The sequence below is a fragment of the Penaeus chinensis genome, chromosome 3 (genome assembly GCF_019202785.1).
Source record: "Penaeus chinensis breed Huanghai No. 1 chromosome 3, ASM1920278v2, whole genome shotgun sequence".
Classification (NCBI taxonomy): Eukaryota; Metazoa; Arthropoda; class Malacostraca; order Decapoda; family Penaeidae; genus Penaeus; species Penaeus chinensis.
Genome location: NC_061821.1, coordinates 13,248,294 through 13,266,808, shown reverse-complemented (window position 1 = coordinate 13,266,808; position 18,515 = coordinate 13,248,294). Strand labels below are relative to the sequence as shown.

The 18,515-nt window shown below is 36.3% G+C and overlaps 1 protein-coding gene across 5 annotated transcripts in view; it reads right to left on the bottom strand.

Moving 5' to 3' along the window:
* Window positions 1-1,852: 1,852 nt before the first annotated feature.
* LOC125038847 (hsc70-interacting protein-like) overlaps window positions 1,853-18,515 on the bottom strand; it is a 24,466-nt gene continuing 7,803 nt past the window's right edge. For 2 of the 5 annotated variants that reach the window (XM_047632467.1, XM_047632475.1), the window contains exons 2-7: window positions 17,674-17,800; window positions 17,247-17,395; window positions 16,811-16,978; window positions 16,390-16,531; window positions 14,200-14,835; window positions 11,366-14,088 (exon numbers count right to left, since the gene is read on the bottom strand). In XM_047632467.1, the coding sequence (XP_047488423.1) occupies window positions 13,278-14,088; window positions 14,200-14,835; window positions 16,390-16,531; window positions 16,811-16,978; window positions 17,247-17,395; window positions 17,674-17,780 (2,013 nt within the window). In that variant the 5' untranslated portion in view covers window positions 17,781-17,800 and the 3' untranslated portion in view covers window positions 11,366-13,277. Of the gene's footprint in view, window positions 4,559-5,238; window positions 5,419-6,496; window positions 6,605-8,324; window positions 8,428-11,365; window positions 14,089-14,199; window positions 14,836-16,389; window positions 16,532-16,810; window positions 16,979-17,246; window positions 17,396-17,673; window positions 17,801-18,515 lie in introns of those variants that run through there. The other 3 variants (XM_047632492.1, XM_047632484.1, XM_047632457.1) reach the window with 3 other exon arrangements.

Below are 18,515 nucleotides of genomic sequence, written 5' to 3'. Positions count from 1 at the left end.
AGCCGTAAAATGCTGACACAGGCCGGGCCATATCCAGAAGGCCCGGGCGAAGCTAGAACTTCGCAAACCATAAAGAAGAAGGGACCTGATAAGGCGACCCAAATTATCCACTCAAAGCTAACTAGGATTTGACGAGGGAAATCGGCAGTACATTGATCGAAGTAGGGAAAGTTGTTGTGGCCTTTGGTTGTCTGATTTCTCCGGACAAATTGCTCACCAGCTGGAGCATAGCCGAATAGACATTGTCCTTGGAAACGAGAGATTGATAATGCTTATCATGTGATATGTCCTGCCCCTTCGAGACAAGATCGAATAAAAAGGAAAAGGAAGAGAAAATTTAGACGACTATGGAATAAGAGAGATGTGAAGGTTACACCAACTTTCACCTGAGAACTGACTAAAGAAAACTGAAATATGAATGCAAACATACAATCTGTCATTACCATTGATTTTAAGAAAAGCACTGGATGCCTGAAATTAAGGGGTGTGGCCTGCTATACGGCCGACAACCGGTATGCAAGACCAATACCGAGGGGAATACAGAAACAGTAATAAAAAAATATGATAATGGTGGCAGTGATAACAAAATATCAACATTTTACTTTATTGAAAATGTTCTGCCGCACCAACATCTATGGTCATTAGCGCCGTATTCAACATATAGGGATAGGGTGGGACTTAAGGGCAAGCCCACGGGTAAGACGATTTTTGGTTCATAAAGCGTTGTTTGTGGTTTCCAGAATGGTCAGTGGTCAAATCAAACAAATTTGCCAGACATCAAAGGTCACACATCATTATGACAAAGTATTGTGGAGAATAGAGAAGTAAACGATTAGGATAAGTGGACAGAATAAGATTTGAACAAGAGGAAAGGAGAAGAAAAGACCATGAAAAATTAGTTGAGGCGTGGGCTAAGGTCCAAGAGAGGGGTCTCCTACACCTCCTACACCGGACCTCAGTCCCTGCCTCCTAACCCCCCCCCCCCTCCCGGCTACAACGAGCAAGGGATTGGGGGGGGGGGGGTATCAATAATAATAACGGAAGCTACTGTTGTTGTGCCTGACACTGCTCACATACGAAGAGAAAACGTAATTATTCATTAAATAATATTCCAAATGGCAATGGTAATTCATTAGCATTTAGTTTTGTTCTCTTTTTTACTATAATTCTGTAGTTCAGCCAAACCCTATTTTTTAATGTTAATATTGCATTGCATATCCAAATGCATTATTATATTCATACTAGAACTACATATTTTGTGACTCGGAATATCCTTTCAGAAGGGCGTTGGGCTGGGTTTTAGGTTTAGTTAGGTAATTACTTAGATAGACAGTCGGACGGAAGGACACAGATCCATCCATCCATCCATCCATCCATCCATCCATCCATCCATCCATCCATCCATCCATCCATCCATCCATCCATCCATCCATCCATCCATCCATCCATCCATCCATCCATCCATCCATCCATCCATCCATCCATCCATCCATCCATCCATCCATCCATCCATCCATCCATCCATCCATCCATCCATCCATCCATCCATCCATCCATCCATCCATCCATCCATCCATCCATCCATCCATCCATCCATCCATCATGTTAATATTAATAGGTTGATAGAAAGATAAAGAGGCAGATCTACATAGATAAAGGTGTGTATATATATATATGTAAACAGAATAAGGATATTGATATTGACTTGGATTTACATATATATGATATAGATACGGATGCAGATAGATATACACATCCATAAATAAAAACATCTATCATTTTCTTTGAACACTGTATTTGAATCATAAATCTTCAGCCAGCAAATTGATAGTGAAAGGTAAAGATACTAGTATCCTTTTTCCTTTTTATTTACAAATAAACATCTGCTTCAGTACAATTCATGATGCCTTTCTAACTAAATCTGGATTACCCATTGCTATTACGAACACCATCTGCAACAGGATCTTTCTCTCACACATGGCACCCAGTGGAGGAAGATCATAAAAGCACAGACATGATGTTCTAATACATCTTGCCTAAGAAACAAAGTAAACATAAGAAAATCAACAAATATATCATTAATTTCCTTAACTATTTTCCTATTACATTAGCCAATGCCCAGACATATTTCTACTAGAAGTTGTCAATCTACAAAGTTCAATTTCGAATAAAGTTTATGATTCTTATACGTTTAAAAATAGTGAAAGGGGAACTAGGGCTTGTTCTGTGAAGTAGGGGGAGGATAAGAGATACAGATTGTGAAAAATCCAACTCTCAAGAAATGTTGCACTGAAGAGGAAACTCAACCCATGACTTATGTATAAGGTCTGTGTAAACCTAATATCCAGTAACTTCCTCCCTGAATTACACTATTCTCCATTATCCCTTCTCTTTTAAAGAACTACAATGTTGATAAAATCTAATAGTTGATTTCAAAATAAATTTGTTGCAATAAGTTAAGTCTGATCCATCTATACGAGACCTCTCTACATGAAGGCTTTCAATAATACTGCCCATGGGGTTGCTGCTTGTCCACGCTGGCCATTTGTTATTCAAAATTACAAGACACTGCCATCTAATATCAATATGAATTTTCATTTTTTAGATTACTTTTCTGTTATAATAACCTTACTTTGCTAGTATCCATAGTATTAATCATCATATTCCAGTTATCACTAGTAATTCACTAAAACAGGCTATCTAGAAACAAACTCCAGGAAAACAGTGGACAAAAATACAACTCTTCCTTGAAATATAGCCAAGTGAAGGGCAATGTCCACCAGACTGCTCAATCATGTAGGCAGGCCTTTACATAAACAGGATGCATAAGTCGAATTCACATACTACTCTTCTGGTATGCCCTTTCAAAATTAGAAGTTTTCCCAAATACCACCTTGCAGCACCAAATCTCTCTGTGACAATGCACCATTTAAAGTGGCCTTCTTTGGACAAACGGCGGTTCCTTAAACCTTAAAATAATGGACTCAGATTGACAAATCTTTTTCATTATCATTACCATATTCAACACACTGAACATCTATGCATCAAATCACTTCTATTTCATATTCACTTGGATAAATTCCTTCATGGAGGGAATTTCATACTTGATGATGTAAGGAATGCCTTATGTAGTCTCACAATTAATAATTAGAAGTGAATATCAAATAGTTTTTAGGTTTTTGACAATAAACTTAGAAATTCTGGCTTTCTTCAAACCTTTTTAATTGCAGGGAAGACACATCATAGTGGAAATTAGCCTCATTGCTCAATAGCTATATGTATTTAGTAATATATTCCAATTGATAGAAAGATAAGGTTTTATGTTGGAGGAATGTAAAAAGAAAAAGAAAAAAAAAAAAAACATGTATGTCCCAATGAAAACGGGAACCATGTAGCCTTCCATAAAGTTAAACCCCTAAAGGACAGGCAATATATGTCTTTAATTGAAACTCTGCACTTGAACATATTGTCTTAGCTTTCCTGCATAAACCAGGTTTCTGTACCAATGCCTCTATCTACAGTATTTGATGGGTAGTAGCTCTCAGATACTAACATCTTTATCTACAGACATTTAAAACATTTCTACTAAAGGTAGGTTTGAACTACACAAGATAGGACACTTTTTGGTTGTTGTTGCGAAGTACTACAGGTACTTCTGAGGTCTAGTTTCATGACCATTTAAAATAATAACTTCATTATGAATGAAGACAGAGTAAGTTAAACATCTTTCTGTCCTGAAAGGGTTACATAATCTATCTAATTTTGATTATTTTAATTCACTGTCTGCAAAATAAGGTTATAATTAACAGTAAGATAAAATAAGAAAAAATAATAATCTTCCACACATTTACATTTATTCACATGATGATTGTTTTTCATTACAAGTTCACTAGCTTTAAATGTACAATTTTCATATATTTATTTCTTTTTTTGTATTGTCTAATCATTATCCCATCCTACATAGTTCCAACTAACAGAAAATCATTAACTTGTATTCACTATAATAATAATAAAAGTAACAATAATAATGAAAAACACAGAAACTCAAAAAGACAATCAAGTTTTAAAATAAAAGGACAATAATTGTCATGCATAAGATATTCCCTTCATAATCATGCAGCACTGAGGAACACTTCATATCATGAAAACGTGCTTGTAGTGATAAATGTCCAATAAACCTAGTAAAAAGAGAGAGAAACTTTGCTCAGAGATAGATGTATTCAAAGGCGGAGAAATCTTCTTAGTCGAGGTCATCGCTGGATGAGGGAGGAGCTCCCCCAGAGGGGCCCCCTGGGAAACCACCAGGGAAACCTCCAGGGAAGCCACCTGGAAAGCCACCTGGCATACCACCAGGCATTCCACCTGGCATACCACCAGGCATTCCACCTGGCATACCACCGGGCATTCCTCCTGGCATACCACCAGGCATATCTTTGCCACCTCCAAATTTGGCCAAGAGCTTATTAATGACGGCTGACACCTTGGGATTACTCTGGTATTTGAAAATATTTGAAGGGTTAGTCGAGACATCCTGGAATGCAGCAGCAACTTCAGGGTCCTGCAAGAATATCAATCATATCAGACATTTTCCAAAAATGAATAAAATTTAACTTAAATTTCACTGCAACTGAAGAAGCAATGAATTAAAAGTAAGACTTATACGTATATATAAATTATTTGTGGCAAGCCGGAAAGATGCATAACACAAAGAAAACAATAACGTGTGAAGCCATATTCTGCTCTAGTCCCTGAGCCGCCTCCAGCTGACAAGCCATTTTGTTTACACTGCTGAAGGTTAAGTGCTGTCAGCTGCCTTCAAAACACAATTGGAAATTGCCTTTATCATGTTATCTCTTTATTACTTTGCCTATTAGATCAGAAAAAAACTGAAGGAAAAAAAAAAAGATCAGCAAGTCTTTTTCATGTTTTCTCCCTTTAACTTGGCCTAATAGTTCAGCAAATAAAATAATAACTCTATCCAAGCTCTGATACTTGCCTAAATAATATATATAGGCTAGACTAAAATCTCTGGCCTACCACCATAATCAATGAGGCTTCACTGCATCAATCATCCTTTTTAGGAAAATTCATCTTCTCTCTGATCGAAATCTGCAGCTATTTGTTACAAACTTTTTCTTCAAACAGTACTTTTATCAACATATACAATTATTATGATAAATGATGGCTCACTTACAAGAAAATAGCAATCCAAGAATTACTTAACAGAACTGAACTAACCTGCATGGCTGCCAAGATTTCAGGATCTTTGAAGATATCTCCCAGGTTGGGCATACCACCTGGCATACCATCAGGCATTCCTCCTGGCATACCACCTGGCATACCACCAGGCATACCACCTGGCATACCACCTGGGAAACTGAAGGAAGCTCCACCAGCCTTCTCTTGCTCTGCTTGTGCCTGAGGATGATGGAGTAAAGAAAGATTTTAAAAACAATTTTCCGCTTGTTGAAGGCCGAGGCGACAGGAAAGACTCCCCTCACTCTTGTAGGGTGATAAGTCTCCTTTGCCATTTAGGAGGGGGCTTGTGCGTTACTTCATTGGTAAACAAGTATGGAATGTATTGTCTGTGATCCATGACTGGAAGAGTACTGGTTCCAGGAGGTCACTGTTTCTTTACTCAGGGTTCTATTTGTGGCAGCTGTGACCAGTGGCTCAGGTTGTATTACAAAAAAACTAATATTATGAAAAAAAAATTACCTTGACACAAAGAACAAAAAGTTACTTAATGTTGTAATCATTACACTAAGGCATGGACTACCTACAGAGAGGATATAGAGTCTGAGTAAGGAAAACCATCTATTACCATCTGGATAAAGCAAATCAGGTGACAAATTGACATTAAAAAATGGCATAAAAGCTCAGAAAAGGGGAGGCACCAAATCTTGTCACCACACACGAGTGTTTGTGTGCTCGGCTTACAAGCAGCAACAGTCAGTGTACGCTCCAGTAAGCCTAATGCCAGTATCTTGGACCATGTGATGTCAGTGGAGCATACGGATCCAATGGGATAATGATGCAATTCTTTGGTAAAATTCTGAGCAATAATGGAAAGTTTCTTATCAAAGAGACTTTTTCCCTTATCATTAGACATTATAAGGAATTAAAATCTTGGAAGAATGGAAGGAGAATCTAGACTAAACTTCCATGAACAGCTTATTGGAATCCCTCATTAAAAAAAGGTATAGAAAATAAGAGGAAAGAAGATAAGAAAGAGTACATCAACAAATTACACAGGACAAAAAGATACAAAGAAACATATTGAAAACGGAAAAAAGACATATTAAATATATAAAAAACAGGAAAATTAAAATAAGATATAGAAAAGTTATGAATGACAATGAATATCTTCACAATACAAGAGATGTACTTGACAGGTTTCAATGATATTTTTGTCAGCAAAGATATTCACACATTATTCACATCTTTTCCACATGAAGGAGTGAAAGAGTCGTGTTCCTAAGGAGACTCGTCGCACCTTTCTTGCTTCCTCTTGGGCTTGACGCACTCTTTCTTGTCTCTCCTTAAGTTCTTTATCTTTTTTCAGGCGATCATACTTTCGGTTGTGTTCTTCTAGCTTCGATGCCTGCAATTGTAAACACAAAATAATTCACTATATCAGGTTACTTAACCCATTCGCCCCATGTGGCAAGAATACATGCCATGCCCACTGTAATACTCATTTATTTATTTGATTTACACATAGATGGCTCTACAAGTTCTTAATCACCAAATAGCCAGTTATTAGAAACTACCTATCTCACCTGTTTACCCTTTTCTTTCACTTTAAGAAAGGGTCTTTTGTATCATTTCATTGTCTAAGATATTTTAATGACAAATTAATAATCATAACATCAATAACAATAATAATAGTATCAATAGCAATGGTATTAATTTTCCCGCCAATTCAAGGAATGGGGAAATCAGGATCAGTAACTAGGGCCTACTGATAGACTCCTTGCTGGCTGAGCAAATGTGGAGCCATCTGTATGTAACAAAATGCACCAAAAACTACAAGGGACAGAACATAAACCCGGGGCGAATGGGTTAACTAAAAACATTAGGAAATGATAAAATGTAAATCTTTTAGGGTCTATTATTTCGGGACATTTATTTTCTAGTTGACAATTTGGACTAATTATTAAAAACAAACTTCCAGAAAGTTTACTATTATATAATAGAGAAAATCTTCTTGGCATAAATTTATAGTTCGGTTTATTTGCACTCCTTTTCTCCAAAAAGGGATGAAAAATAATATTTTCCCAATGACTCTCAACCACTGATACGAGTGCAAAACTATGACATTATTAAGAATTATGCTATCCAAACAGTTAAAATGAATAAAAAATGGAGAAAATGCTGTGCTCATATTTTACATTTTTGTGAAATGTCTCTGCACATAGATGGCCCTGCTAGTGCTTAGCCACAAAGGAGTCAATTAGTAGACCTTGTGACCTTACCTTAATTTCACCTTTCCTTGAATTGGCGGGAGAAACGTATTTTTTACTAGTGGTATGAATATCAATGGTGTTATTTTTAATATGAAAATCATAATTACTATAATGTAATAAGCATTAGTAGCAGCAAAAAGATAACAAAATATTTTCGTAAATCAAAGAAAAGGGTAAACAGGCGGGACAGACAGTACTCGTAACTGGCTTACTGGTAACTTAGTACAAGTGTAGCCATCTATGTGTAAAAACTATTAATAAAGTAAACTCACAGTGGGTATGACATGTACCAAAATGCCATGCCCATCAGCAATGGGATAATATATCCATCCAAACTAATATTTTCATAATACGCACACTAAAAAAAACAAAGCCAAGAACCTGCACTGTCTACCTTATTTTTTTAACTTAGTCATCAAGAAGTCGAGTTGTTTACATATATATGTAAATAACAACCCTCCCTGACCAGGCAGTAATGATAGCAAAGTTTTAGGAATACTTATTAAGGATGGAATAACGGATAAATAACAAACGTGAATTGCTAAAACAATTTTCACTGAGTGCCCCAAGGGTGTGTAAAACTTCGCTATCATTACTCTAGTATGAGTAGATAGGTAATGTCTATGGAGCTAGTGAGATCCTAGTTGGACACTAGTGAGGTATGGATCTTTTTTTTTTTTTAATTAAAATCATTATTATTATGAACAAGAAAATTATCATTAATGTTTTAGGAATGGGATAAACAGGTGTGATCAGGTAAACTAAGTGCATGACTCCTTGGTTTCTAAGTACCTGAGAAGCCATCTATACGTTGAATAAAAAATAATAAAACAGAACAATACAGAAAAAACTTACATTTGGCAAGACTTCCTTCAACCACTCGTCTGATTGCTCATCAAAGTCCAACTTGCATGCCAGTCTAAGATCCTTCGCTGCTTGCAACCAGTTACCCAGCAACCTAGTAGAAATGAAAAGATAAAATTAATAAGTCATTTACAATAATTCAGGTCTGTCACAGGTAAGCAGGTATACCAATTTGAACCATGTTTTTTCAATTGTCTAACTGCATTTTAATCTTTTTGGTTCTTTAATCACAGCAGTAACGATGGAGATTTGGTTGTCTTCAAAACGTTTGCAATAAATCCTAAAGTCCTTTACGGCCATCTCAGTCTACCTCTTCATTCTTACTATCAGATGCCTGAGCAGCAAGCCTATATCGACATATATAAAGAGCAAGTGGATACCTTTAGAAGGACTGAAAAGCTTTCCTACTGCTCCAAAAAGCTTCAGAAGGACATTCAATTTTTGAACATATGTAAACACTATGATGTAATCCCAAAATTCCTTAATTTTCGTGTTCACAACCCTGTATTTGAGAGCACTCACATATTGTTCTTGGTGTTTCGTCCTCCTGGACCAAGAAATTACCAGTCAGAAAAAAAAAAGAATCTCTTGTCACTAAAAAGCCTAACAAGGATTCAAAATTGTAAAAACAACACTATCATTACTTGACTATATTTGTATTTCGATATATGGATATATATATATATGGACATATATATATATATATGGATATGGATATATATATATATGGATAGGGATATATATATATATGGATAGGGATATATATATATGGATATATATATATATATAAATATATATATATGGATATGGATATATATATATATATGGATATATATATATGGATATGGATATATATATATATGGATATATATATATATGGATATGGATATATATATATATATATATATATATATATGGATATGGATATATATATATATATATATATATATATATGGATATGGATATATATATATATATATATGGATATGGATATATATATATGGATATGGATATATATATATGGATATGGATATATATATATATATATATATATATAAATATATATATGGATATGGATATATATATATATGGATATGGATATATATATATATGGATATATTTATATGGATATGGATATATATATGGATATATATATATATGGATATGGATATATATATATATATGGATATGGATATATATATATGGATATATATATATATATATGGATATATATATATATATGGATATGGATATAGATATATATATATATGGATATGGATATGGATATGGATATGATATATGGATATGATATATATATATATATATGGATATGGATATATATATATATGGATATGGATATATATATATATATATATATGATATGGATATATATATATATATGGATATGGATATATATATATATATGGATATGGATATATATATATATGGATATGGATATATATATATATGGATATGGATATATATATATGGATATGGATATATATATATATGGATATGGATATATATATATGGATATGGATATATATATGTATATGGATATGGATATATATATGGATATGGATATATATATATGGATATGGATATATATATATGGATATGGATATATATATATATGGATATGGATATGGATATATGTATGGATATAAATGGATATGGATATATATATATGGATATGGATATGATATATATATATGGATATGGAATATTGGATATATATATTGGATATATATATATATGGATATATATATATAGATATATCTATATAATGGATATATATATGGATATATATATATATGGATATATATATATATGGATATATATATATATATATATATTTATGGATATATATATATACATCTATATATATATATATATATATCCATATAAATATATATATATATATGTATATCCATATAAATATACATATATATATATATCCATATAAATATACATATATGGATATATATAGATATATATAGAGCAGAGCCATCTATGGGCAGACTATTTCACAAAAAATATAGAAAATAGGCACAGCATATATATATATATATATATATATATATATATATATATATATATATATATATATACATACCTATATACCGATATATCTATCTCTCTATGTATATACACATATTTAATATATATGTGTACATGTATATGTATATGTATGTATATTTTTGGATAGTTTTCTCAAAACAATGTAATTGTTTCTTGCTCTCGAGTCAACAAACAAAATCCCCTTCTCTTCCCAGAAGATAGTGTCCATGAACTTTCCTCTTGAACACTTAGATTTTGCCTTGACTGGTCCACATCCACCCCTAGGCAGCCACTGCTTTGATTAAATTTTGTCATTGAGATCGTACTGGTAGAATCATGTTTTATCCTCATTCCACTTGTTCAAAATTTCCATTGAAAGTTCTACCCTTGTTTGCTGCTGATCTGGGCAAAACAGACTAGGAACCCAGCAAGTGGAGAGCTTACTAAGCCCCAAACTCTCCAGAATTGTGTGTGCAGAACCCACAGAGATGTTGAGTGTGTCTGCTACTGATTCAGTGGTTATCCTCTTCATCAATGTTTATCTCACAAACTTACATTGATGGCCTGCCACTGTGGGGTTCATCTTTAACCCCTTGGTGACAGGTGAAGAAATTTTTTTTTTTAAATCTACACTCTGACTATCAATGCCAACGTGCCGACTTTAAGCGCGAGAATTTGGTACATCAAGCCGGCTCATAGCATTTTGGCGCGCCGCCACGTTTCGACGTCTATCGGCGTGACCCATTGTTAACCCCTTGCCAACAGGTCACACCTATAGGTGTCATAACAATACGCTTGCAATGTGGCGTGTGGTTGTCCGCCACGGCGGCACGCAAAAGCGCTCTGAGGCAGTGATTCGGCTTGATGTACCGAATTCACGCGCTCAAAGTCGGCGCGTTGCCATTGTTCACCAGAGCGTAGAGTTTTTTTTTAGTTTTCTACACCTGTCGCCAATGGGTTAAGGGGGTTAATTTTGTTTCTTCCATTTCTGAACCACCTTATCCATTTGTAGGTTGTTGATGTCTTTGGGGTATTATAAATGATTTCCCTTGTCTCCCAACCAAGTTTCACCATATTTTTAATGTTTGTCCTGGTCTCAATTTTAGTGGATTCCATACAGCTTGAATGGTGCCCGACTTCCAACTGGCAGCAATGCGTTATTAATTGCATTTAAGGGTTCATGTTTGAACACGTGATAACATAGTACAAGAATGTCAGGTCCATTGAAATCAAAATCCTTCCATATGATTTTTAGTTATGGAAGTTTTCCATGAACTTTTTGAAGGCCCCTCATATATATGTATATGTATGCATATGTATATGTATGCATATGTATATGTATATGGATATATGTATGTGTGTTTATATATATATATATTAATCACAGTGTCAATAGTAGTATTCACATTAATATTTAATCAATCTCAAAAAAAATTACCTGAATGAAAGGAAAAGGAATAAATTAAAAAATAAATTGTTGTCATAAGAACTCAACCACCAAGGAGCCAATTAGTAGGCCTATGTGACCTCACTTGATTTTCCCTTTTCACTGATTATTTTTTCGAATGCTGTATCTGCCGGGCCATTCCCATAGCCATAAGAAATCGACTCATCATGACGGGTATGGCTATAGGCATCACAACGCACTAGAGCAAGTCAAGCGGTGAGTTCTGCTACACAGACTCCCAGCCCAAATTGCAGGATTGTTGCCGCTGAGGTTGCTGATACCGTCATTGAGGAGTTAAATAAATATTAATGTTATTAATACTACTGTTGACACTGTGGTTATAATGTTATTAATATACCAAATAAAAAAATAAATAAAAATCTGAAATTCAAGGAAAAGGATAAACTGGTAATAAAGGAAGGACTGTGCATCCTATCTCAGGAAAAGAATAATTGGCAACTCAGACCAGACTCTGGAGTACTCAAATTTACCTTCTTTTTTTTATCTTAGACACCTGACACTTAACCATTAACAAACGGTGCCAGAATTCGCCGGGCGGCACTTATTCCAGTCAATACTGGCATCCATCTCTTCATTCTGTCAAAACGTTTGTTGTATACAGCTGGCCCATCCTGCTTGCCTCAAGAAGTTTCAGCTCAGTCGTGCGGGTGGTTTGCGGAAAATTGTTACAACTACATTTCATTATATATTCATGCTAGTGGGCTTATTTTAGCCTTTGAAAATGTTCTATGAAGGTCATTACTGACTTATATTAAAGTTTAAACTCCATATGTCAGTTTACTGTGTGATGGAAGTGGTGCATTTCACAGAAGAAAACTACTTTTTTTTTTTTTTTTACTTTCGTAAAAATAAATATAATTATTTACATTTATGTACATATTATTTACAAAACATCATGTTTACACACTTAGACATGATCTAGAGAATTGTGGAACTCCTTGAAGCAAGGGGTAGGGCACAGGGAGACCCCACAGATGCTGCACAGTACCCTGGTTTCCTTCCTCTTCCGCTTTTTGTTCCAGCAGAAGGCACACCTTCTAAACCTGCGGAAGGGTGTATCCTCTGGCATGTGGTCTAGGGCAGCAGGAGCAACAGGGGCAGCAGGAGCAGGGACAATATGGTTCCTTCTCCTTCTTCGGAGCTCTCCCCCCTTAAGCAAGCCTCGCACAAGCTCCATTTTGAATTTGGCTTCTGTCATTTTACCACCAAGGACTTTGTGTACAGCCAGGGAGTTGATCACAGCCATGTCCAAAAGAGTGAAGAAAATCTTTATATACCATTTTACTGTTTTCCTTATTGATCTGTTGGACTGTCCTAACTGATGGCTGAGGTCAACTCCCTTCATGTGATGGTTGTACTGTAGCACAACCTTTGGCTTTGTCAATTGCTGTTCCTGACAGTTGGGAGAGAGAGCTTCAATCTCGCTGATGTGGGCTGTAGAGAGCATGGTTATGGGCCTCTTGTCCATCCACTGCAAGGCAAGCATTCCTGTGTTCGTGCTGCTGAAGTCTATCTTTCCTCGTCCCTTTCACCTGCAGGTCTGTTGGCATGTATTTACGATTTGTTTGTACTGTCCCGACAGCACTTGTTTTCCTTGCCTGCAGGTAGTGGAATAGTTTTGGGGACGAAAACCAGTTGTCAGTGTGTACTTGGTACCCCTTGTCCATGAGACTCCCTTTCTCCATAAGGTCAATCAACACTTTCATGCTTGTGGGGAGCTCCCTACGGTCTTTCCCCATGTAGATGCCAAAGGCAGTGGTATAGCCAGCCTCTGGTCCATCACTCGAACAGAGCTTGTAGACCTTCAAACCCCTGCACGCTCTCTTGTTCGGCACATACTGTAATGCCTGATGGCGCCCATTGACATCCCAAAGGATCTCATCCACCGAAATCAACTTGTTGGGAACAAAGATACTAGAAAACTGTTTGTCTAGGACATCAATGACAGGTCTCAACTTCCAAAGCTGATCAACAGCAGGATGGTCAGCTTTATTGTCAACAAAGTGGAGTGCCAATGTGATGGCATCAAACCGATCTCGTGACATAGTCTGTGAAAAAATTGACGACGAAATCAGGGGGTCATGAGACCAAAAGTCCTGCATGTGAGGCATGGACTGCAATCCCATCAGGAATTGCAGCCCAAGGTAAGCCCGAAACTCATGCACTGTGATATCCTTCCAACCCTTCATGTTGACAAAAGGTGTCTTCGTGTGCTGAGAAGCATATCTGCAGGAGAAAGAATTGACCTCATAAAAAGCATGTTTGTAAAAGGTAGAACATTTGGAATTGTAAATATTTTCAAAAAAGCAAACAAGTAGCATAATTTGAGGTGATTACTGATTCGTCTCCTGAACAATCTTTTCCAGAAGTTCCTTTGTCAGGAACTTGCTGAAGACCTCTTCAGGCCGTGAAGCAGCATCCAGGTCAGGAAGCTTGACCCCAGGAGTTGCAGTGAAGTCGAAGCACTGTGGGTTATTCTCTCTCTTTCTCCAGACAAAGGAGGAGGTACCTGGGGCATTGCGATCACAGTGGTTAATTGACATGTGCAGCGACACAGAGTCAATGTCTGACTCAGAGTCGGACAGCTCAGACTCATCCTCCAAGTTGCTGTCCTCCCAGTTTGAGTCATCACCAAGGGCAACATGAGGATCTGTAAAAGAATACGAAAAAACATGACTTATCTCTAAAAATAATATATCAATATGCAAAAGGAGCCAGCTAGTGTCTTTTACAGATAAAATAAAGGGAGAAAACTCACCGCAATGATCCTCTGTCCTGCACTGTTTAGTCGGTGGCATATACTCCTCATCTGATTCCACACATTCCTCGTCAGAAGAATGACTGACCAGATTGAGGAGAGGATCAGGTGTATTACTCAAACACAGAAGACTCCTAGAAGTCGAACGCTGGGATTCATCCATCGCCTCCTCTTCCTTAAAACCGAGGGAAGGGATGGCAGGGGAAGACCGAGGCCTGTGAGAGCGAACAACGGAAAGCTGGCGAATGACAACCTTGACCTCTGCTTGCCTTTTAAGTTGTTTTTTTATCCAATCATGTCACTTGTGATATCATGATATCGTGACATAACAATCGCATGACACGGTCACGTGACCAGACGTCATCACCAAGGAAACTTTTAAAATGTTACCTCAATTGACAAGATATCAAAAGAAAAAAAAAAGGACCTCAAAAACAGTCCACTATGAAGGAATTCTACTGTGACGGCCGTTCCTGTCACTGTCATCAAGATCGTATCCCGAAGCATGACAGATATAGCCATACCCAACGCCAGGCTAAAATTTTTCATGACGGTTATAGCCGTACTGTCTTTAACCCTTTACAAACAGGTCACTTGTACCTGCCATCATAACAAACCACGTGGTCTGCGGGGTACGGCTATACATGCGGAGTTGCGCTAGAGTGTGCGGAACGGGTAGTGGACTGCCACACCCAGCAGCTGGATGTTGCCAGAAATCACTGAGTGTTTAACGCCAAGAGATTTCCGATACCTGTCAGCATTGCGTTGGGTTAAACAAACATTTTCTATGACTGCCATAGCAGTACCCATCCGTAAGAAGTTAATAGTAGGGTAGTACCCATGAAGGTTACTGTTGGCCCAACTTAAACTTAATGCTGTTAATTAGAACATAAATTTTATCATCATGGACCCACCCTGATAATCTAATGTAATAACCTAAAAAGGTAAATGGCACAATAATTCCAACTTATATTATAACAGTAATATTACAAACCAAAGTTTTCCATGACAGGTATAGCCTTACCCATTGCCAAACAAAAATTTTCCACAACTGCCATAACAGTACCCACCTGAAAGAAGTTCATACTGAGGTAGTATTCACGAAGGGTACTGATTAATTGCCCACCATTCACTGATCAGTTTTATCCATATTAACAGAATTTTCTATTCAAAAATGCAAATGGTGCACAGATGATGCAATGAAATGGCACCAAATGTATGACTACCCAAATTATAGTTAAATATATAAAATATATATCATTCTCAATATAGTGAGATTTATCACAGTATGAAGTTTTGCATATTACTGCAATGAAATACCATTATAGAGTCTATAACACTATATATTTGTCCTATTCAACAGCATTAACTTTGTAATGTGGCAACAAAGGAAATTATAGACAAAACCACAAAGACCATTCAGAGACTTTTGTGAATACCACCTCTGTTTCCATATGTCTGAAATTATATACAATATCTTTTATTACTTTACATTACTTTAAATAGCAAATTGGAGTCTTCCAGAGTCTAGGGTGAGTTGCCAGTTTTTTTCTTTTCTGAGACTGGACAGAGTAAATGACTCTAAGGTACCTAGACACTTGTGGAAACTTCTATGTGTAAACAATTAATAAACTAAACTCACAGCATATATAGCTTGTATTTTTGCCCTCTCAGCATCAATGGGTTGAATGAAATACATTTTTGGTTTTTGTACATGATGAGGCCAAGAGGGATAAAAAAAAAAAAAAATTGTGCCCACTACTTCTTACCTGTGTGCTCTACCTCGGAACTTGTATGCAGCTGCAGAATCTGGGTTCAATTTGATGGCCTCATCGCAGTCTCGGATAGCAGCATTGACTCTGCTTTGTTTCAATAGTATATTTGCTCTCTTTGCATACAACATGGCAGATCCTGCACAAAAATGTATTATTTTTGACAATATACTTTGTTCTCTTCCAATACACTCTATTCTTCTTGAATGTGGTGATTATTTTGAGATGGAATATAAGAAATACATTTCAAGAAACCAGAAAAAATAGAAAAGGATTTGCCTTATTTAACCTCAATCTATAAGAGAATGACCCCTACAAATAATAATACTGAAATACCAATTCCCTTTCCATCTCAAGATGTGAAATGAATATATACAAGTCATGAAACCTAACAACCACAACTTTATCTACAACACACCTGGATTAAGTTTGATAGCTTCTGTGAAACAATCGACAGCTTTTTGGAAATCGCCATCAGACATTGCCATCATCCCCTCTGACCGCTTTTCATTTGCTGCATCCTGGTCCTCCTCTGACACAACCTTATTCGAGTCCCCTAGCTCAGGTGGATCCTCTGTTTCAGGTTCTGTGGGAGAATTTTCATTTTATGTGACTCTGATGACCTTTTGGTCTTTTTGACCATGAGATTCTGATATACTAGAATAGTATATCAGAATCTCATGGTTACAATGTTTGATCACTCAAAACAATATATCTAACTTCAGCTTCTTTGTGGGGTTAACATTATGATTTTTACATATTTTCTTGTATTCATTTTATGCTAAATAACATACGAATCCTGTTTAACCTCAACTTACAAATACAACTTTATTCTTCACACAAAATAGACTCACCAATAACCCCTTCATTGTTCAATTCAACATCACTCTCAACTTCCTCTTCTTCTTCTACCTTGGGTTCAGGTTCCTTCATCGGCGTCTCTTCAGGTTTTGGTGGTGATGAACTTTCTGGTAATCTGGCACCCAGACTTGTAAGGTATTCCCTGGTGAAAGAATTAATAGCCTTGAGATCCCACTCATCAAATACAGAGGCAGTCAACAGAATGCCAAGCAATTACCAGTGGATTTTTATAACATCAAACAAATACTATTTCATATTCTAGTTGAAATTTTTGTCATAAACACATGCAAATCTATTCCTCAGTATGGTATACTGTGTGCTGGTAGTCTGTGGATGGGTAATGGTGTGGGTGTGGCTGTCAGGGTGTATTATGTTTTTGTATAACCCATTCCTTCCTGTAGATATCTATCATGTACTTACTTGAAAAAGCTCAGCTGAGGCACATGAAGTATTGAAGGAGTTTGTCTGCAGGCACTGATGAAATTCTGGAGCCTCTCTAGGTCCTCTGGCCTTAATTGCTCCACCATGATTGCAATCAAGAGTCAGCCTGTAATATTTTGAGAGATTAAAACGAAGAATAGTTATATGTGCATCATATCTATAATTTTCTTTTCATGATGAATCTTCCCACTTCCCAATGCCCAATCTTACTTATGTCTGTGGTACTAGGAACTTTCCCAAAATATTTTGAGAGATTAAAACTAAGAATAGTTATATGTGCATTATATCTATAATTTTCTTTTCATGATGAACCTTCCCACTTCCCAATGCCCAATCTTACTTATGTCTGTGGTACTAGGAACCTTCCCAAAATATTGTTAATTACTGTGCAACCCATACTGCCTGCTGTGCCAACAATATAGAATTAAAGAGACTCATTGATCTACAGATGAGAGGCATGGTTTGTAAATAAGCCTATTATAAAAGCAAAATTCTACTTGAATTTGACTAACATGGATATTGTTTCAAGTACTGTCTTCCTAGCAAGGCACAATCACAAATCAGCAGAGGTCTAGGAAATAGTTTAGGTTTCTTTTGACTATGGAATCCTTTTAAACCTCTTTCTCCATTATGCCTCATCTGATCCAAAAATTAAAGATAAAAGTCTACCTCTCTCTCTAACCCAATGTCAGCGGGCTTATTTACTGACCCCATTAGATTTTAGTGAGTTTTGTTACAAAAGGTAAACAGATGAGATAAATAAGACTTATAGCTGACTCCTTGGTGACTAAGCACTTGTAGAGCCATCTATGTGTAAAGAC